Raw genomic sequence first — 20,628 nt, 5'->3', positions numbered from 1 at the left:
TATTATTATATGATGTGCAAACTCACAAACGGAGAGCTATAGACCCAGCTCTGGTTTGGATAGCCTCTGGGTCCATACAGGGGACCCAACCCTTTTTTTCCGATATAATTCCGAGGTCTGTGAATAAATAGAGGTACACCCAATTGCGCAGTATTGTTTAAAATATTTTAAAATATATAATTTGCTCATCCCAAGTGGGTACTCACAAGTGTGGAGTCAAAATACACTGACCCAAACAAAGATCCAGTGTCATCGGTGCCACGGACAGGGTCATATGAGTGCTAGTTGTCAGTTAGGGCACTCTGCACTTACCGGGAGGTGTCCCACACCCGTAGCTGATACTACACCATCACGTACCCAGACATCGGTGCCAAGGAATATCTGGGAATTTTGTAAGAGGCTGACCCCATACAAGCTTCGTCCCCAGACAACAGCAACAACAAGAGGTCCAAGTAAATGGACAAGTAGCCCAAGGACTACGAGACACGGGCGCTACCATCACCCTGGTCCAGTGACACTTGGTCAAGCCAGAGGATTGCTCTAAGCACACAGTCGCTGTGCGGGTACCCGGGGGAGCTGTGTTTTGGCTCCCTACTGCCAGTGTTCACCTTTATTGGGGAGCAAGACAAAATGCCTGCCGAGGTCCTATTGGGAAATGATATAGGAACCTTCACTTCAGCATATCTACCCACTACGCCCGCTACCGTATGTCCAGTGACAACCCGGTCTCAAGCTAGTACAGCCGGAACCCGTTCACCAGGCCAGGAGACTCAGGTAAGAACCCAACCGACCCCTACGCAGACAGTAGCCAAAACCACTTTAGCTTGGGATACTTCGAGGAGTTTGGGAGGGAGATCAGAGAGGACTCGTCCCTATGGAAGTTTAGGGAGAATGGGGGGGAAGAGAACCAAAAATTTGTCTGGGAACAAGATAGATTGTACAGGTTGACAGAAAACAATAGGACGGGGGAGGCCCATCCCAGAAGTGACAACTGGTAGTTCCTAAGAAATATCGGTTGGAGCTTCTCTGGATTGGGCATGACATCTCTTTGGCCGGACACCTGGGGAGAAATCGCACGACCTATCGAGTCACCCAGACCTTCTTCTATTCAGTCGGATAGCCGTCAACTTGGTAGGACCCCTACCTACCCCTAGTCCATCCGGTAAGAAATACATTCTCACCGTGGTGGACTACGCTACTCGATACACAGAAGCCGTTGCCCTGTCAAACATCTGGGCAGACACTGTTGCCAGTGCCTTGGTCAGGATTTTCGCCAGAGTGTTCCACATAGGTGAAGCCATGTAACAGATGCCCTGTTCGCTGGATTTATATTTTGTAGCCATCCTGAACTTTTAATTGTAATGCCATTCACCTAAAACAGTATACGAACTAAGACTAACAGACTTTACCCAGCTAGTTCGTATACCGAATGTTTTACAGAACATTTCGACCATCCAAGACAGTAGTGAGCCATCAATTGACCTATTTGACACTATTCCAAACCGCAACTCTGAACGTTCTAAGTGGTTCACTGGGTGGCCGTCGATTTGTATGCATGAAGACTTATCGGCGGTGGCCATCTTGTTATGTCGAATGCGTCCAGCGGGGTTTGGTCGTCGAGTGTCTGCAACTATTTTCGGACACTCAATGGCCCGAACACCGCTGAGACTTCCAGGACCACTTCGATTTGTCCTAATTTATCCGAAGGAGGCGGCATTCGGTAAAAACAACGCACGAACAAAGAGGCACACGAGTACATTACACACAAACGATTCTTAAAGATATTGTTCAACATTTTAAACTGTACGAAAGAGACCGGCCGCACCAGCTGAAGTCATGGAACTATTCTGGGCAGGAGCCTTGCGTGCAGACGGGCATAAATGGGACTTCCATATAACTTTTTAAAACCCTGAACTGATCTGGGTGATTTTTTTTTTTTTTTTTTACAAGAAAGTTTTTATTGTTTGATTTCAGAGCCACACGATTTAATCAAATAGGCCAAATCCCATGTCCTCGTCTGATTAATCAGATTCTTCTTTCTTCTCTTTCTTTTTCTCTTCAGCAGGAGCAGCAGCAGCTGCAACAGAGGATCCTGATCCAGCACTGGCAGCAACAGCTACAGCTCCTCCAGAGGGCATACAGGCCAATTTGGTGTTACCCTGAGCGATCACCTCTTCAATGCTTTTGCCATTCAGTTCACCGACAACCTTCTCTGCTCGCTCATCATCAGTCTCAATGCCAACACTGTCCAGAATCTTCTTGAGGTCCTTTATGGAGGGCTTATCATTGCCTCCAAGGACAGCCAATAGGTATGCAGATATGTAACGCATCGTTACTATTTGATGTGAGTCCGGTGAGGGAGCTGGGAAACGCGTGCTTCCTCTACAGCGGGCCGGAGGGAAAGGGCGATCTGGGTGATTTTTGAATATGTTGTTCCCCCACATCGGGGCTATCACGAGATGTACATTTGATGGGGTTCTGATGTGTTTTTGGGGTGCTTCAAAAAAAAATAAAAAATGTTTTTGTATTTTTTTCGTTTGGAGATAATTGAGTTGACACGGTAAGACCAAAGACCTCCAGTTGAAATTTTGGAGCATATTGCTCCCCATCCCAGAAGACTGGCATCTGACTCCAGAACAAAATCTGTGTGGGAGCCAAATATGGCTTTTCTGTTCCAGGATGTGGAGCCACCAATGAAGTTCCAGACGTACTTTGTTGAGTCGTATGAGGTGGACCGATGTAGGTAAAAAGTCTTCAAGCATTGCATTGCTCAATAATACAGTGGTCCGGGATAGATCACTTGTATGGAAGCAGAGAGGAGACAGATCATGTGTGTGAAATCTTGTAGGTGAATGTGTTTAGAGGACAATAGTTTCCGAATGTCCTTTTTTGAAGGATAGCTTTTATGGAGTTTGACATACAAGAAATTGCACTGTTTGTGAGGGTTCTAGAGCGGAGTTTTGAAAATGTATGATAAACCCTAGATTTTGGAGTAGTGCGGAGGTTGTGTCCGCTTGGTGACGCAGAGTCTGCCAATCTAGAGCCATAACTAGTTTCATCAACTTGGTGAAACCCCAAGGGGCGTAACAAAGAACTGCCAAATGTCTTGTAGCCAATGTAATTGGAGAAAAGGACAATGTTTTTGAACGACTGGCAGTGAGGCATGCGTCCTTGAGATTGAATCGGGAGAACCAGTCTCCCACGCAGAGGAGGTTGCATAGAAGATGGATGCCTTCCATCTTGAAGTGCCGAAACATGTGTTGGTTCAGGTCCCTCGATGACTGGACGGAAAATTCCTGTGTTCTTGCGGACCAGAAACATATAGCTGATGAATATGCGTGGGGAGGACGATCATTCAACAGCTCTTTTTTTTTTTTTTAAAACACATTTGCCCTTTTCTACATGTAAAGCATCCACAATGGGGTTGTTGGATTGGATAGGTTGTGAAATCTATTTTGAAACCTCTTATGGTGTTTAAGATCCACGGGTCCAGAGAGAGCATTGTCCACAGTTGATAAAAATGGGTTAAGCGGCCTACAAAAGGTACATTTGAATAATGAAGGTTCATTGCCTGAAGCAGTGCGACCGCGCAGGGAAGCAGATCCACGTCCCTGGAAGGACTCTCTATTTGGGAACAGCTGTCGGTAATAAGGGCAGGTAAAGCCCATGTTCCAGTTGGCGTTTGGTTGAGGCCTGTTGCCTGTGAAGGCAGCTCTGCTGGTGGAACATCCTCGAAAACGACCAGCTCTCCCAGAAAAGCGATTATGTGAGCAGAATACCCTGCGTAGGGAATATTCAGGAACACTATGTGCTTGTTCAGGTCTCTTATGAAACTATCCCCAAAGAGCAGAACATTTGCGTCTGGACCTAATTCTTCATTGCTAAGGTCAACCAATTTGGCATCTATTTTGTACAACGCAGCATTCATCTCTCTGTAGAGATAGCCACATTGGCGTTACCTAGGATGCATAGCGCCCTTTGATCCCACTCGCGCACCATGTGCGGGTCTAATTCACCGCTCGTAAGAGCTTCTTCAGGCAATATAAAAATTTGGATCAATGGTCCGGCAACATCCAAGAGTTTATCTTGTGCAGATTTAAAACCTTGTTCTAGACTTTTGCGCGTTTTCCCCCCCGATTTAGTTAGGAATGTGACCAATAGAGGATCGAATTCAGGAGTTGAGGCCCCTTTACCCGGTATGGTGGACTAGGGACATTCAGCTTGTAATTTGGTTCTAATCTCTTTTTCTAATGGCTTGCAGTGCCACATCTTGCAGAAATTGCTGATCTGTTCTGGTGGCGCCTACTCGGCAGAGCATGGGTGCCGAATAATACGTGGGTCAAAAAAGGGGTTTCCAGATGCATCCAGAAGTGTGTCGGTAGACTGGTCAGAGTCATTGTAGCTTGTGTAACAATAAAAGACTTTAACGTATCTTGGGGCATATTCACCGTGAGATCCTCATCCGAACAGGGCATAATATTCGTCCAGAACCTGGAGATTCTGGTGTGAAGTAGAACCCTCTAGAGGGTCTAAATTTTGTAACACAGGTGGTGTTAAAGATAACTCAACAGATTTTACCTTTGCCCGCTGACGCACTGTCCCCTTTCCAAGGGGGCTTGCGCAGGGCTTCCTCATGATCTGACATATGAGAATTGTCTGAATCAGAATCTGCATGAGCAGTAGATTGTGAGATGCTTAAAAGTTACTCACGGTAGGCTACTATAGCCTTAGGAATAGAATCCGCTATAGCGGAGTAGAGCCAAGCACGAAGCTCAGCGGAGATTGTAGGGTTTGATTGCTCAGACATTCTATAATAAATGTATAAAAATAACTATGTACAAGCTATAAAACAAAGTAGTATATATTTGAAAATAAGATCAGATATATAAAATTATATGGTAAAATAAATAGTGGAACCAGCGCTTATTAGTAATAAGAATAAAAATAAATATATCTTGTATCAATTAGTATAGCTGCTAGACATTCAAATATTCCTATTCAATATAACATGTACAAAACAAATTAAGAATGTAGCGCTTATGTATAGGAAAATTAATCACCTTTTAGAACTTTTAGGAGCAAAGTTTCACTGACAAGCCAACAGGGAAATATCTATAAAAAAAATAATCACATATAGTATAGATCACACTTATATGAAATAGTTAATATTATGATATGATGTGCAAACTCACAAACGGAGAGCTATAGACCCAGCTCTGGTTTGGATAGCCTCTGGGTCCATACAGGGGACCCACCCCTTTTTTCCGATATAATTCCGAGGTCTGTGAATAAATAGAGGTACACCCAATTGCGCAGTATTGTTTAAAATATTTCAAAAAATATAATATGCTCATCCCAAGTGGGTACTCACAAGCGTGGAGTCAAAATACACTGACTCAATTTAGTAGCGTTGTGCAGATTCGGGACTGTGCTCCCCGTTGAATATAACGGTGCCAGGAACCAGGATCGGTTAAAACAATTAAAACATTTTATTAATACACTGTGAGATATAAATAAAAAAGCCTCAATGTGCTTAAAAGACCGGAACGCGTTTCGCCACTACAAACATGGCTTCTTCAAACCGGGTTATAATACAGCAATGATCCTGGGACTCATCTTGCAAGTTTAAATATCCAAAAAACAGCGGGCAAATGATCAGTGCACATTAACCGTCACACGTCAGTACCACCCACAGGTACGACGTGTGCGGTCCATGCCGGTACCGGGAGCCGAGATGGTTAAATTCTTTCTTGTCATTTCGGCTCATTTCATTCCTCCGTGCGGTATGATGTATTCATATTCAGCAGCAGATGTGTATTATTTAAAAGTTCGTCGTTCCGTGATTAGGTTAAGTTCTTAATGTCCACACAAATCCAGCTGACGAAAAGTAGTATTTCATCCCATGTAGAAGGAAAAAATAAAACGAAAAAGGCAGTATCAATTTTCTTATCATATTAAATACTTAGTCTCTTTTTATCAATAACATTTTATCCCATAAGTTATAATTCATAATGATACTATAGCAGATACATTGTTAATTCCAATTACCAACAAACATTTTATGTTTTGAATTCCAATCCAATCAATTAAGATAAAATCCCAAATAAAAACAAATAAAACAGAATATTGTTTCGTTTCACCTTTTTTTGCCTATTATTGGCATCAATCTTAAAATTATTCTAAAAACAAACAGAACGCAATATTAGTTAATCCCTACTTTTTGTTTGATATCCACATCAATTTTATAATTCATATATAGCAAATTAGTTGATTTGTTGCAAAAAATGCTTCAATCTTTTAAACCCTAATGGAATTAACTTGCAATTTGAATAAAGTGGTCTCTAAATTTGTATTCCTATTCAACATAAGTTGTTACACATTCTATAAATTCATATTTCTATTTAACATGTTATTACACATACTATCTCCACTTTTTTCACTATCCTTCATATCTATATATATATTCCCGTCTGTTTGGACTAATTATTTACTTTTATTTTGGATTCATTATGGAATACTATAGTTACTTTATTCTATTATACGAAAATTCTGTATAGATTATTGCTGAATATATGGATAATATTGCAGGCAGCCCTAACTGCATATCCATTATGGAAAATCATAACTATTTTGCTATAGACTTAAAAAAATAAATATAGCAGCTCTAATTAATGGGTAATCTCCCTAAAATGTCCATATAAATAGAAATCATTTCTTTATACAAATGAGTAATTCCCCATATAAAATACACACAATGTGAAAGAAAACACTCAATAAATTAGAAAAAATATATATAATAAAAAGAAAGAAAAGTGAATTCCAGTAAAATAGAGAGAGCGTCATAGAAAATGACTCAAAATCTGCATTGAGACCATGTGGGGTCAATGTATTTAATCTGTAGATCCATTCCATCTCACATTTTCCCAAGTCCCTTGTAAAATCTCCACCTCTCACTTTATTTATCGCCATAAACTTTAAACCCTCTGGTTTTTGATTATGACATAATTTAAAGTGACTAGAGACACTATGCTGCTCAAAACCTATCTGGATTTTATATATGTGTTCTCTAATCCTAGTATGTAGGGGTCTTGTTGTTCTCCCCACATATTTTAATCCACATGGACAAATTAAAAGATATACCACATTTTTAGTATAACAAGTTATGAATGGTTTAATTTGGATTTCCTTATCTTTATTTAATGTTCTATTCTTTATTACTCTATGCGTGCATCCTGACTTTTTGCAGGCTGGACACTGACCACAACCATAAAAACCCTTCTCATTATTAAATATAGTGGAAAAAACGTTTCTGTTTGTTTTTAGAATAATTTTAAGATTGATGCCAATAATAGGCAAAAAAAGGTGAAACAAAACAATATTCTGTTTTATTTTTGTATTTGTTTTTATTTGGGATTTTATCTTAACCCCTTCAGGACCGGCCTGTTTTTGCGATGTTTGTACGTTAAGGACCAGAGCAGTTTTAACACTTTTGTGGTGTTTGTGTTTAGCTGTAATTTTCCGCTCTCTCATTTACGGTTCCCATACAAGTTATATACTGTTTTTTTCACGACAAGAAGGGCTTTCTTTACATACCAGTATATATATTATGTCATATATTGTATTTAAAAAAAATAATAAAATATGGTGAAAAAAAAAAACAAAACATGTTTTTGGACTTTTACTTGAAAAATCTTTTACTTATCTACAAAAGCTAATGAAAAAAACTGCTAAATAGATTCAAAATTTTGTCCCGAGTTTAAAAACACCCAGTGTTTACATGCTTTATTGCTTTTTTTTGCAAGTTATAGGCCTATAAATACAAGTAGGAAATTGCTGTTTCAATATATATATATTTTAAATGTATCAATAGTGACATTGTTACACCGTTATCTGTCATAAATCCCTGAAACACACCTAACATGTACATTTTTTTAAAGTAGACAACCCAGGGTATTCAAAATGGGGTATGTCCAGTTTTTTTTAGTAGCCACCTAGTCACAAACACTGGCCAAAGTTAGCATTTATATTTGTTTGTGTGTTAAAAATGCAAAAAACGCTAACTTTGGCCGGTGTTTGTGACTAAGTGGCTACTAAAAAAAGCTGAACATACCCCATTTGCAATACCTTGGGTTGTCTTCTTTTGCAAATGGTATGCCATCATGGGGCTAATTCTCATTCCTTGGCTACCATACGCTCTCAAAGGCAACCTAACCAATCTGACAAATTTCAATTAAAAAAAAAAAAGTAAAATCAAGCCTTATATTTGACCCTGTAACTTTCACAAACACTATAAAACCTCTACATGTGGGGTACTGTTATACTCAGGAGACTTCGCTGAACACAAATATTAGTGTATCAGAACAGTAAAATATATCACAGCAATAATATCCTCAGTGAAAGAGCTGTTTGTGTGTGAAAAATGCAAAAAACTTCACTTTCACTGACAATATCATCGCTGTGATATGTTTTACTGTTTTGAAACACTAATATTTGTGTTCAGCGAAGTCTCCCGAGTAAAACAGTACCCCCATGTACAGGATTTAGGGTGTCATAGAAAGTTACAGGGTTAAACACAGTGCTAGCAAATTAAATTATCTGGACTTTTGGCCTGGGTTGGCAGGCAGGTCCCTCAAATTGCAATCATTAAAATTACTTAATTAGGTAAAAATATTACATAAATATGCACGTAGAATTTTAATATATATACATATTTATATATTTGACGTCTACGTGTATATTTATGAAATTATTTATGTAATTATGTATGTGGACATATGTATATTTCGTATTATTTTTATTTATTTGTTTATACATAGATATATATCATTACATTCTAAGTGTATTTTGATATAAATATATATATATCAATATCAAAATACTGTTAGAATAAAACTGAATATATATATATAATTTTTTTTTAATTATTAAAAATTATTTTTATTTTTTGTTATTTATTTTTATTAACATATTATTTGTATTTTATAATAATATATATATACCATATATATAGTTATTATATATATTGTATATATTCGTGTGTAATTTAAATATAAGTGTATTTTTATAATTATATACGTATATATAAATATAAAAATACACTTAGTGTGACATTATATATATGATATATATACATATATTATATATAGGTATATATAGATATAATACATGTATATATAGCATATATATATACACATATTATTTTTTTTTTTTTACACAGATTTTTTTTTTACACTTTATTTTGGATTTTTCACTTGCAGGGAGACTGCCTGTCAGCACAGACAGTCCCCCTGCAGGCAGATACACAGACCCCTATTGCGGTCATGTGATCGAGTGATCACATGGCCGTGGGGTCCTGATCTGCCGAGGGGGGACTGCCTGGGCAGACAGGCAACCCCCCTGGACCGGGAGGAGAGCTGATCGCCGCCGTGGGACCGACGGCGATCAGGTAAGTAGCCCAAAACCGTTATGACGGTTCAGGACCGTCAGCGGTCCAAACGCACGTTTTACCGCTGACGGTCCTGAACCGTCAGCGGTCGTTAAGGGGTTAATTGATTGGATTGGAATTCAAAACATGAAATGTTTGTTGGTAATTGGAATTAACAATGTATCTGCTATAGTATCATTATGAATTATAACTTATGGGATAAAATGTTATTGATAAAAAGAGACTAAGTATTTAATATGATAAGAAAATTGATACTGCCTTTTTCGTTTTATTTTTTCCTTCTACATGGGATGAAATACTACTTTTCGTCAGCTGGATTTTGTCAGGGTATTTATATCGGCAGACATTTGTGCTATGATAGAAATACAAAGTGTATATTCTGAAGTCAATTTGAACAGACCAGACTCCATTTTGTTATTCTCGAGCTAACAAAAGAGACACAAAATTTCTATCCTGGGGGGCGTGGCTTGAACACCGACCAAGATGGCCGCTTGATCTCTGAGCTCCGCCGAACCATACCCCGATAAAGTGATCCAACGTTAGCTACAGAACACAAATGGGTCGCAACCGACGCTCAGAGCACCCACGGACACCTAAGACCCCGCACCCGAGCTCCCAACAGGGACCGATGGATGGCTACTTGCAACCCCCACATGCTGCCACTGGCGGGAACTAAAGCCATAGCCCGGCTCCGCGATCCCCCGCCTCGACAACAGGCGGCGATTCCCAGACACTGGAGCGGATCAGCGTCGAGCTGAGGTCCATGGCGGCCGCCATGGTCACTAAGGCGGACTTACTTACCAAAACAATGACTATCCAGGACGCCCTGAGAGCGGAGATGGCGGGGCTCCGAGCGGAGGTGGACACGCAAGCAGGCCGTATACAGGCCCTGGAGCACTCGGCCGAGGCCCAGGCGGGAAGACACGTGGCCACTGACACTGCAGTTGCCCGACAGGGGGATATGATTCTCAACATGCGCAGACACATGGAAGACCTCGATAATAGAGGCCGAAGATGTAACATTCGGATTCGGGGGATCCCGGAGTCTGAGAGGGAGGAGAACACGGAGGAGGTTCTCACGGAACTATTTAACTCCCTACTGCGCGCGGACGCCCCGCAATCCTACAAATTTGAAAGGGCACACAGAGCCCTGAGGCCGCGAGTGCAAGACGAAGGCCCTAGAGACATTATCTGCTGCCTCCACTCCTTCCCCATTAAAAACACTATTATGAGGAAGGCGAGAGAACAACCCACATGGCCCTTCAGAGGCTCACAAGTGTCTCTGTACAATGATTTATCCCCACTCACACTGGAAGCCAGGCGTGCGCTTAGACCAGTGACAGCGCTGCTCTGAGAAAATAATATTGCGTATAAGTGGGGTTTTCCATTCGCACTAATGGCGAGACACCATGACACCTGGATACCAGCCAGATGGCCCGAAGAAGTCCCTCGGTTCCTGGAGGAACTCAACCTACCACCCACACCAGTCACTAACTGGGTATTGGGCCCAGCGGAACAGGCACCTCGACAGCAGCGAGCCCCACGCAGACGCAGAGGTGGCTCCCCGGCGGATCTACCCCCCCATCGCCGCCGACAGGGTCCTGGAGATCGGGACGCGTGAGTACATCCCTCCCCCGCTTAGTTTTTGCCCCTCACGCTCCCGGGTCGAGACAATTTTCCCTCCGCCACCGAAGCCCATACCGCCAACCGGAAACCCGCTCCTTGAGGGGGGACATGAACATGAACATGTTTTATTTTATTTCCCCTTTTTTGGGAGGGATGTAGGGTGGCCTTGAAATACGGGGACTGCCGCAAGTCTGGGAGGAGAGTTAATCATCGATACACCTTGTGGGAGAACAGCCCCCCCCCCCCCCCGAGCAGGGCCCAGTCTTCATGCCCCACGCAACCTGACTGAAGGGGGCCCCCACCTGGAAACATACAGCCCCGCTGACCACAGGTCACCTTTACACACCGTGGGGTGGGCGAAAACCCCGTTTTTCCTTTTTGGGTGGGGGACGGCTCCGAGATACGATGGGGTCTGGCTCTCATATGGCAAGTGGCTAACCCCTCAACACCCCCAAAGGCTCTAACTTCCCCTCTTCCCCATCATGGGCCCTACTTGCTGAGACCCCAAGGGTCCCGGAAACACGACCCGTATGCTACGTGACACTGTCACCAGACCCGCCAACACGGAGCCATCATGTGAAAGTGGTGACTCTGGGATGGCTCGATGCAGTACCGGGACTAAGGTGTTGGGGTGGGGGCACAGGGGACGGGGCACTGGAACGGGGGGGACCTGAAGTACTCTATGAGTTAAGGGAATAAGGTGCTCAATATGTAAGGCATGTAATATCGAAAGCTATGTCGAAGACCTTTCCACCCTCATTCATGTCTAATATCATATGCAGTTGGAATGTATTGCACATCTACCCGTAAACCTCACACTATGCCCACACGCTGACTGGGGGGGATGTGAAGACTTTCGCAAACTTTCATCCGGGGCTTCCCCCAGGCAAAGGCAGACGCCCTAACCCCCATGACGTCATGGAGCACTCCAGTTCCAGCCCACCCAAGACGTGACAGGCGTCTGTGACACACATAGGCTAGGTGATGTACACCCCCCAGGCCACCCCACCATGTGACTTAAAGTGACAGCCACCACCTACATGACGCACTGGGGCACTAAGCTCCCGGATGACCGATAGTCTCCGTAATACCCCACCGCATGCTGACTGACCATAGGGATAACATCATGGGAACATGGCCCCCCGACTCTAGTCTCCTTACCGCATCATCCTAACACACATGTCTCGGGGAACCTGGGGAACAGGTCAGAAAACATGACAGGCTGTGACAAGATGGGGGGGGGACCGGATGGGGGGGCGAAGGTGTCCAACCGAAAGCGGGGGACGGGGGGACTCCCTGGGAAATATAGGGGCGGGAAAACGAGGGGGGACAGGGAGAGATTGTTACCTCATCATACGGTTACTTACATGGCACCACTATGCCAATTTTGGGTTCTGTTATACAAGCACAGTTAATAAGATGTAATTATACCATTATTGTTGTTCTGTTATTCATGCATATTTCTAACTAAAATGGATCACTCTTCATCATATCTAATGTTACGTAATAGAGGGGGCCGGTTACGGAGACCCACTCTTATAACCACATACTACCCCACCCTCGGCTGGTGCAAGGCCGCACACCCCAACACACACTCGTGCTTATCCTGCACAGCGGACGCTAGAGGCTCCCTGCGGGAGTCGCCATCCTGCTTGCGGCGGAACTGGAATTCCAAAAATTGGACAGTATTATGGACCCACAAGGCCGCTTTCTTTTTGTTAAAGGTACAATTGCAGGCAGGCTATACACGTTTGCCACTGTGTACGTGCCTAACAGACGACAGGCTCCGTTTCTAAGAGACACTTTAAACAAACTGAGCTGCTTCTCCGAGGGAACATTAATCTTTGGCGGAGACCTCAACGCTCCCCTGGACCCACTCCTGGACTCCTCTACAGGACACAGTAGCATCCCGCAACTCACCATACGCTCTATGAAAAGGTCACTGGGGGACCTAGAATTAGTAGACTGCTGGAGGACACTACATCCCTCCACTAAGGACTTCTCATACTACTCGGCAGTACATGGTCGATACTCCCGTATAGACTATATTTTTATTCGCCAAGTAGGGCTACAACGACTGATATCAGCCACTATAACCCCAGCCACTTGGTCTGACCATGGCGCAGTTGTGGTCGAACTTGACTCACCCCTTTTTCGACCCTCTACATGGTCCTGGAGGCTAAATGAGGCACTCCTTCTAGACCCTGGAACACGTACACAAATCACACACGCACTGGAACAATATTTCAGGACAATGACACACCAGACACGTCTAAGGTGTCAATATGGGAGGCCCACAAAAGCGTAATCAGGGGCGTACTTATCCAAATAGCCTCCAAAAAGAAAAAGGACACCGCCCGAGAAATGGCGGCTCTCTACAAATCCATTGCGGAACTGGAGCAACGACATAAGTGCTCCCAGTTGCTTGAGACACATGGGGCCCTCATGCAGGCTAGACGCCAACTACGAGACCTACTCACGAAACGCTATCTCAGGTCCCTACATCGCTCTAAGGGGTTCTTCTATACCCATGCCAACAAGGGTGGAAAATACCTGGCACACCTCCTGAAAGGGAACACACCTCGCTCCCAGGTCCGCGCATTACGCACCTCATCAGGCACCACAACGATCTTCCCGAGTGAGATTGCGGGAGAATTTAGGAGCTACTACAACTCACTCTATAATATACACTCGCCTACAGGACCTGTCGACTCTGACGCAGAGGAGATCGGGATACGGGACTACCTACAAGAATCTCTCACACGAGTGATCGACCAAGACACAACGGAGAACTTAGATGCCCTAATCTCTGAGGAGGAACTCTCGGCAGCCCTAAAATCGGCAAAAAAGGGCAAATCCCCGGGCCCAGACGGACTATCCATTGGATATTATCATTCTCCTCCATATTAATACCCTGGCTCACGAAAGCGCTCAATGCGGTCGCCGCTGGAGAGAACTTCGGGGCGGAATCCCTAGCGGCTATAATAACAGTTATTCCGAAACCTGGGAAAGACCCGATGATCTGCGGCAATTATCGTCCGATCTCCCTGCTGAACGTGGACGCCAAACTATTCACTAAAGTTCTGGCAATATCCCGGATGCGGAATACCGAGCTTTGGACTCCCTGTTCCCATTCCGATGGTGCTTTTGCAAGATGAGATACCTTGGAATCTGGCTTACGACGGACCCGGGGTTACTATATACTCACAACTTTGATCCACTGCTGAAGAAGGTCTTGGCTGACATGGAGAGATGGTCCTATCCACACATAACATGGTTCGGGAGGATCGCAGTTCTTAAAATGAACATCCTACCCAGGCTCCTGTACTCATTTCAGACTATCCCGTTATGCCTACCACCTCACTTTTTCACCACACTGAGGTCAGCAGTTATCCGGTATGTGTGGATGGGGAAGAGACCACGGCTTCGACACGACCTACTTTGCCTACCGAGACACCGCGGGGGCCTAGCACTGCCGGACTTTCGACGTTACCACCAGGCTACCATCTTGCAGTGCATTCTGGAATGGCATGCCACCACACGATGCAAACAATGGGTGGCACTAACCAGGGACGGGCAAGAAGCCCAACTGAAATCTGCCATTTGGACAGGAAACATCAAAACCAGTGGCAATTGGGAATCAGGAGGCATCATTGCTCAAACCCTGGCCGGCTGGAACCGAGTGAGAGACCAACTCCATATTTCACCTGTCCCGAGCCCATTACTCCCCGTCGCACATAACCCGACGATAGGTGGAGGATTCTCACTACGGCTGTGGCCCTTCGCAGAAGGTCGGAATATGTACCCATCTATACGATCCTACGAGACGGAGCTCTACGATCCCTGGATTCCTTGCTGGATCTGGCGCCCCGGACGCCCCTGACCATTCTGAGATATATGCAAATACAACACTTCTACAATACCATGCAAGATAAGGCACGGTTGCACAGGGACCTCACATGGTTCGAAAAGAGATGCGATAGGGGCTCCACACTTAGCAAACCGGTATCCACCCTCTACCAACACCTACTAGTAGGACATCTAACGGAAAACAACACATTCCGTAGACAATGGGAGACAGCCCTGGACACCAAATTCACAGACCAGCAATGGGAAAATGCCCTGTTCTGGCAACATAAGAGCTCCTTAAGTACCCAATTCCAGGAAACGAACTACAAATTAATCTCATCATGGTACAAGACCCCAACGCTGCTCCATAGAATCTTCCCCACGACATCCCCCACATGCTGGAGATGCCTGGAAGAGAGGGGCACGCTAACCCATATATGGTGGGAATGTCGCTTGATAACCCCATATTGGGATCTCATCAAAGATAAGATAACGGAAGTCCTGGGAGGCGAGATGGATTGGTCCTCGGCTCTTGTCCTTCTACACATTTCGCAGCTCTCAAGATCCAAGTACAAACGAACCATCCTCCGCCACCTACTCAATGCGGCCAAAGCCTTAATCCCACTCTACTGGAAGAAAACAGAGACACCAGGAGTCCAGGAGTGGATCCGCAGGGTCGAGGACATCCAGGGCGCAGAGGCAATTCAAGCCACATTAACAGGCAGGGAAGACAGGCATGCGGAAATGTGGCGGCCATGGTTCATGTTCGTTTCAGGTGGCGGACGGGCCACGGGTGAGCGAGCGGAGCGGTAGATGGGTGAGGGGGGATCCGGACCCTCGGACCTGGCTTGGGATAGGTCATAGAAATCCTACCCCTCCTCAACCTTTCACTCCCTCTCCCCTCTTAAATCCCTCACACTCTTCTCATCTTCGTAACTCCATCTACTTTTCTTCTACAATATCTGTCACATTCGACTACAAACCTATCACATAAACGCACTCATAGACACGATAACACCACGCTGTTGCAAAACATGCACCCTGGTTGGGATCGGTCGGATGACACACGGGCAGATGACACGGCAGCCACCTCTCACACAAACGCCTGTCTCCATGGCAGACACGGTGATATGTCAGTAACTAAACACGCAAGCTCATACCCACACTTGATGTACGCCACAACACCCCAGTATAACCAACCTTTCCGACTTCTCGATAAACATGTGACATCCCCACAGCTGAAACACCTAAAACACACTGGATAGCAGGATATACCAGCGACAAGCAACTCACTGGTAAATTTTGCGGGGTTATGCATGCCGATACTAGGAACTGATAGGTGATGATAAGTAATATTACATATTATCTGTCGACCCATATGCTTGGGTGTGATGTGGCTGGTCTCCATCAGGCCAAAACAGCCCGGTTAGTTACATCCCATAATATATATTTATGTTCCATGTAATTTTTTGAAGTCTCAAGGACCGGCGTGTCCGACATGCTATTTTCTTATGCAAAGTACTGAATGTCGCAACAATTGTCCTTCTTCCTCTTGAAAACCTAATAAACAGATTTAAAAAAAAAAATTTCTATCCTTTCTCTAAAACTGACTGCTTTGCCCGAGCTGAATGGAATGTGTAATATAAACAAACCTAGTGATAAGAGACTGTCTAAATACTAATGGAATATAATAAATTCTATTCCCAGACATAGGTGACAGAGAAGATTAAATAATTAAACTTTACTTTCTATACCTAACAGATTCTCATTGTATTTTGAGTTCATCTGTAGTATTACAGGCTGTCATATTAGGAATTATTACAGAAAATGGAGACGCATAGTCTGGATAAAACTGAGAAAGACCCTTTGAAGTGAAAGGATATTTAAAGTTATAGCCACCATATAGATAACGTAAGTGACGTCAAAATAGCCACCAGGAAAAGTTAACTCTTTCCTGGATAGGTATGTTTAGTGGGACAAGACTGCCATCTAGAATCCAAATACTAAAATAGTTACCTGGAAAGAAACCACACCCCTGGTCTGCTATTGGTTCTCATTTTAAGGAATTTTCCCTTTAAAAAGTTAAGACAAGGGAAGAGAGGGAGATTCAAGATTCAAGGCAGAGAGGAGGCAGAATCGGACAAGGCAGAGAAGCCTATGACTGTAACGGATCACCTGGCACCCCGACTGGGTACCTCCGTTGATGGATGCTCCTAGCGCTTCTTGAGGATTCCAAGCACTCAAGCCGGCACCACAACCACCGCAGGACAAATCTCTCTTCCTTCCAGAGCGAAGCAGGAACGAGCTCTTAAAAGAGCTTAGGATTGATTATAGCAAGGGAATATGCAGAGCATAGCAATCCCTTGTAGCAGATTCCCCCCATAAGAGACAGGACTCCAAATTGAGGGTGACGTAGAACTGACTAAAACTTTATTTTACTTGGGACTAGCCCATTTGGTCATTACATTAACATTGCTGTGAAAACTCAATAAAATTACAAACAGTCAAATCATAGCAGGCAACATTCAGTGACTTAGTATAACATAATTACATATTTATAAATAGGTGGGGAAGACCATAATTAACACAAATGTCTCTCCTGCATGCAGAATTAGCGATATGCAAATCTACCCGAATATGCAAATTACTAGTCTTGCTATTCAGGTAGTGCATATTACTGTTGCTACCAACAGAGGGCACTACACAAGCTCCATAGCCAAATCCACCTAGATGGTAGCAATCCTCAGCAGTACAGGAGAGCAGGCAATACATCCCAGGGGCCATAGTCACATGGCAGGAGGCTGGCAATCAGTCTTCTCCAATGCCCAGTGGCAAGGCTGGTACCGCCACAATGACAACCAAGAAACTCTTACACTCCATGCAGAGAAAGAGACCCATGACAAACAAGCTACCTGAGAATATCTGATGAGAAAATATCTACTTAACTGGTAAATATACTGGCTTCCATTAATTAATTTAAATTAATAAAAATTTTCTAGTAGCATGATATATGACTGGATAAAAGCACGATTAGATTTCGGTATTTAGAAATCTTATTAATGAGAAATACGTTATTACACTTTTTACTCTGCAGGTAAAAACGCTGATTTTGTATTTATGTGACATATCACGTTAGAATATCGACATTTATCCAGCTGTATTGATTTGATCTAAAATAAGATAAAATATCTGTTAGACAAATTAATTAAATATTAGCTTATAGAACATAGTAAGATTTCTCATTGGATGCAAGGAAATGATTAAAGACTATGACTGTTTAAACGTTATTTTATTTAAAATCACACAAGAGTAGATCTTAAATCCCTAGAAGAGGTCTAGCCAGCATTGCAAGGGTTATTTCTAAACTGCCAGCTGAAAGTTTTTATTGCTCTACGCTGCAGCTCAATGTGAAACTTTCACATTCCTTCTCTGTGAAGCCCATCGTAAATCTTGTCCTGACGGCCTAATGCTGTAGATTCTAAACTACGTCTATACCATTAGGAGATGTTTGTTTATATTACCATATTGTATTGCATATTCATGTTATACTGAAATTCCATTGATTATTATCATGCATGTCACTCATTATTATTATTTAAATTGTTAAGAAATAAAAATTATCTATTTTTATAACAAATCTGTGACTTGATTATATGGTTTACATTTCACTTATAACGATAAACGTTCTTAGGGATCTGAGAATTGAAAATCGTGGGCAATTCTCTCTGTTTACAAATTATTATCCCATAAATATCCCCACAATTTGTGTGGACATTAAGAACTCAACCTAATCACGGAACGACGAACTTTTAAATAATACACATCTGCTGGTGAATATGAATACATCATACCGCACGGAGGAATGAAATGAGCCGAAATGACAAGAAAGAATTTAACCATCTCGGCTCCCGGTACCGGCATGGAAGGGTGGCATGGACCGCACACGTCGTACCTGTGGGTGGTACTGACATGTGACGGTTAATGTGCACTGATCATTTGCCCGCCGTTTTTTGGATATTTAAACTTGCAAGAGGAGTCCCAGGATCATTGCTGTATTATAACCTGTCAGGATCGGGACAGGGATCCAACACGCAGAGTACAAAGAGTAGATAGATACGTATACCGGACCTTAGAATGGTCGGACTAACGTAAGGACTACGTATAGAATGGTCAGAGACAAGCCGAGGTCGAGGAAACGAGAAGACCGGTAAGCGAGAGACAAGCCGGGTCAAAGGATAACAGAGAAGCAGGGTAGTAACAACAAAGCCGGGTCAGAACCAAAAGACAATCAGGATACAAGAGCACTGCGTGACTAGACTGGCTAGAACCACGACAGGGCAATGAGCAAATACGGGAAGCTCCATTAAATACCCTGGCTCTAGAGAGTAATCACGCCTCCGACGAGTCCTGATTCGTGTTCCGGACTTGAGTGACAGGTCGGGCTGGATTAGCGTCATGACGTCGGCTATTGAGCGTCGCGTCATAAAAGGAAGTAGCTCCCTTGCGGCCGGCGTGTAAACGACCGAGGGAACCGCGAGGAACGGGAGAAATAGACCTTCTGGAAGGAAAAACGTCTAAGTCTCTACCCCTCTCAAAGGTAGAGACTACAGGTACCCTGACAGTACCCCCCCTCTCAAAAACGCCCACCGGGCGGAAGGAACCGGGACGAGACGGAAAGCGGGAGTGAAAAGCCCTGCGGAGACGAGGAGCATGGACATCCTGCTGAGGTACCCAAGTCCTCTCCTCAGGAGCATATCCTTTCCAGTCAACCAGGTATTGGACCCTCCCCCGGGAGATACGAGAATCGATGATGGAGTTGATCTCGTACTCCTCCTGACCCTCAACCTGAACAGATTGAGGAGATGAGACCTTGGAGGAGAATCTGTTACAGATTAGCGGTTTCAGCAATGAAACATGAAAAGAATTAGGGATACGTAATGCAGATGGAAGCGCTAAGCGATACGCAACTGGATTAATTCGAGTCAGAACCCTGTAGGGCCCAATGTAGCGAGGAGCGAATTTCATAGAAGGTACCCTCAAACGAATGTTTCTAGTGCTCAACCATACCCTATCACCAGGCACAAAGGCCAAAAGTACTGTGATGCAATGTGCCGGTCGGCGTTTAAATAAAGAATTGAAAAAAAAAGAAAAAGAGATTAGAACCAAATTACAAGCTGAATGTCCCTGGTCCACCATACCGGGTAAAGTGGCCTGTGACGAGAGCAATCTCGCCACATTGCATTGGAGAAGCCTGGTTGCCGGCCTGCTGCCTTTGGACTATGGACCGGCAGTTAAACGGTTAATTTTACTGTGCAGAAAGGTTTATTCATGCCTTTCTGCACAGCCGTTCGGTAGATTCTGTCTACCGCACGAACCACCTTCTGTTAGCCTCCCCAGAGCCGTGGGAGCCGGCAGGCGCTGTTAATTGGCCACCCAGAAGCTAGCGTGTGCCTTCAATCTACCTCCCTGTAGCCGCGGTTAATCGCAGCTTAATTGACTGTTACTGCGTGGCCGCGATTACACTTAGCGGCCGCTAGGTGGCGGTGTTATGGAGCTCCCCGGATGGCCAGCGGTGCTCAGCCCGGAATCATTGCACTAAAAGCGGAAACTTTTACGTGCAGGCAACGCTAAGCCTCCAGCCCCCTGGTTCCTATTCGTGCGATTTAGCCGAACACCGGTTAATTCGGTAGTTTGTATATGTAAATGTG

The 20,628-nt window shown here is 44.0% G+C and overlaps 1 protein-coding gene across 1 annotated transcript; it reads right to left on the bottom strand.

The window, feature by feature from the left end:
- Positions 1-1,935: 1,935 nt before the first annotated feature.
- Positions 1,936-2,400, bottom strand: LOC134586299 (large ribosomal subunit protein P2-like). Its single transcript, XM_063441782.1, has one exon. The coding sequence runs from the start codon at positions 2,328-2,330 to the stop codon at positions 2,022-2,024; it is 309 nt and encodes a 102-aa protein (XP_063297852.1). The 5' UTR covers positions 2,331-2,400; the 3' UTR covers positions 1,936-2,021.
- Between the last annotated feature and the right edge of the window lie 18,228 nt (positions 2,401-20,628).

Source organism: Pelobates fuscus, chromosome 1 (assembly GCF_036172605.1).
Source record: "Pelobates fuscus isolate aPelFus1 chromosome 1, aPelFus1.pri, whole genome shotgun sequence".
Taxonomy (NCBI): domain Eukaryota; kingdom Metazoa; phylum Chordata; class Amphibia; order Anura; family Pelobatidae; genus Pelobates; species Pelobates fuscus.
This window is presented reverse-complemented; position numbering and strand designations above follow the sequence as displayed.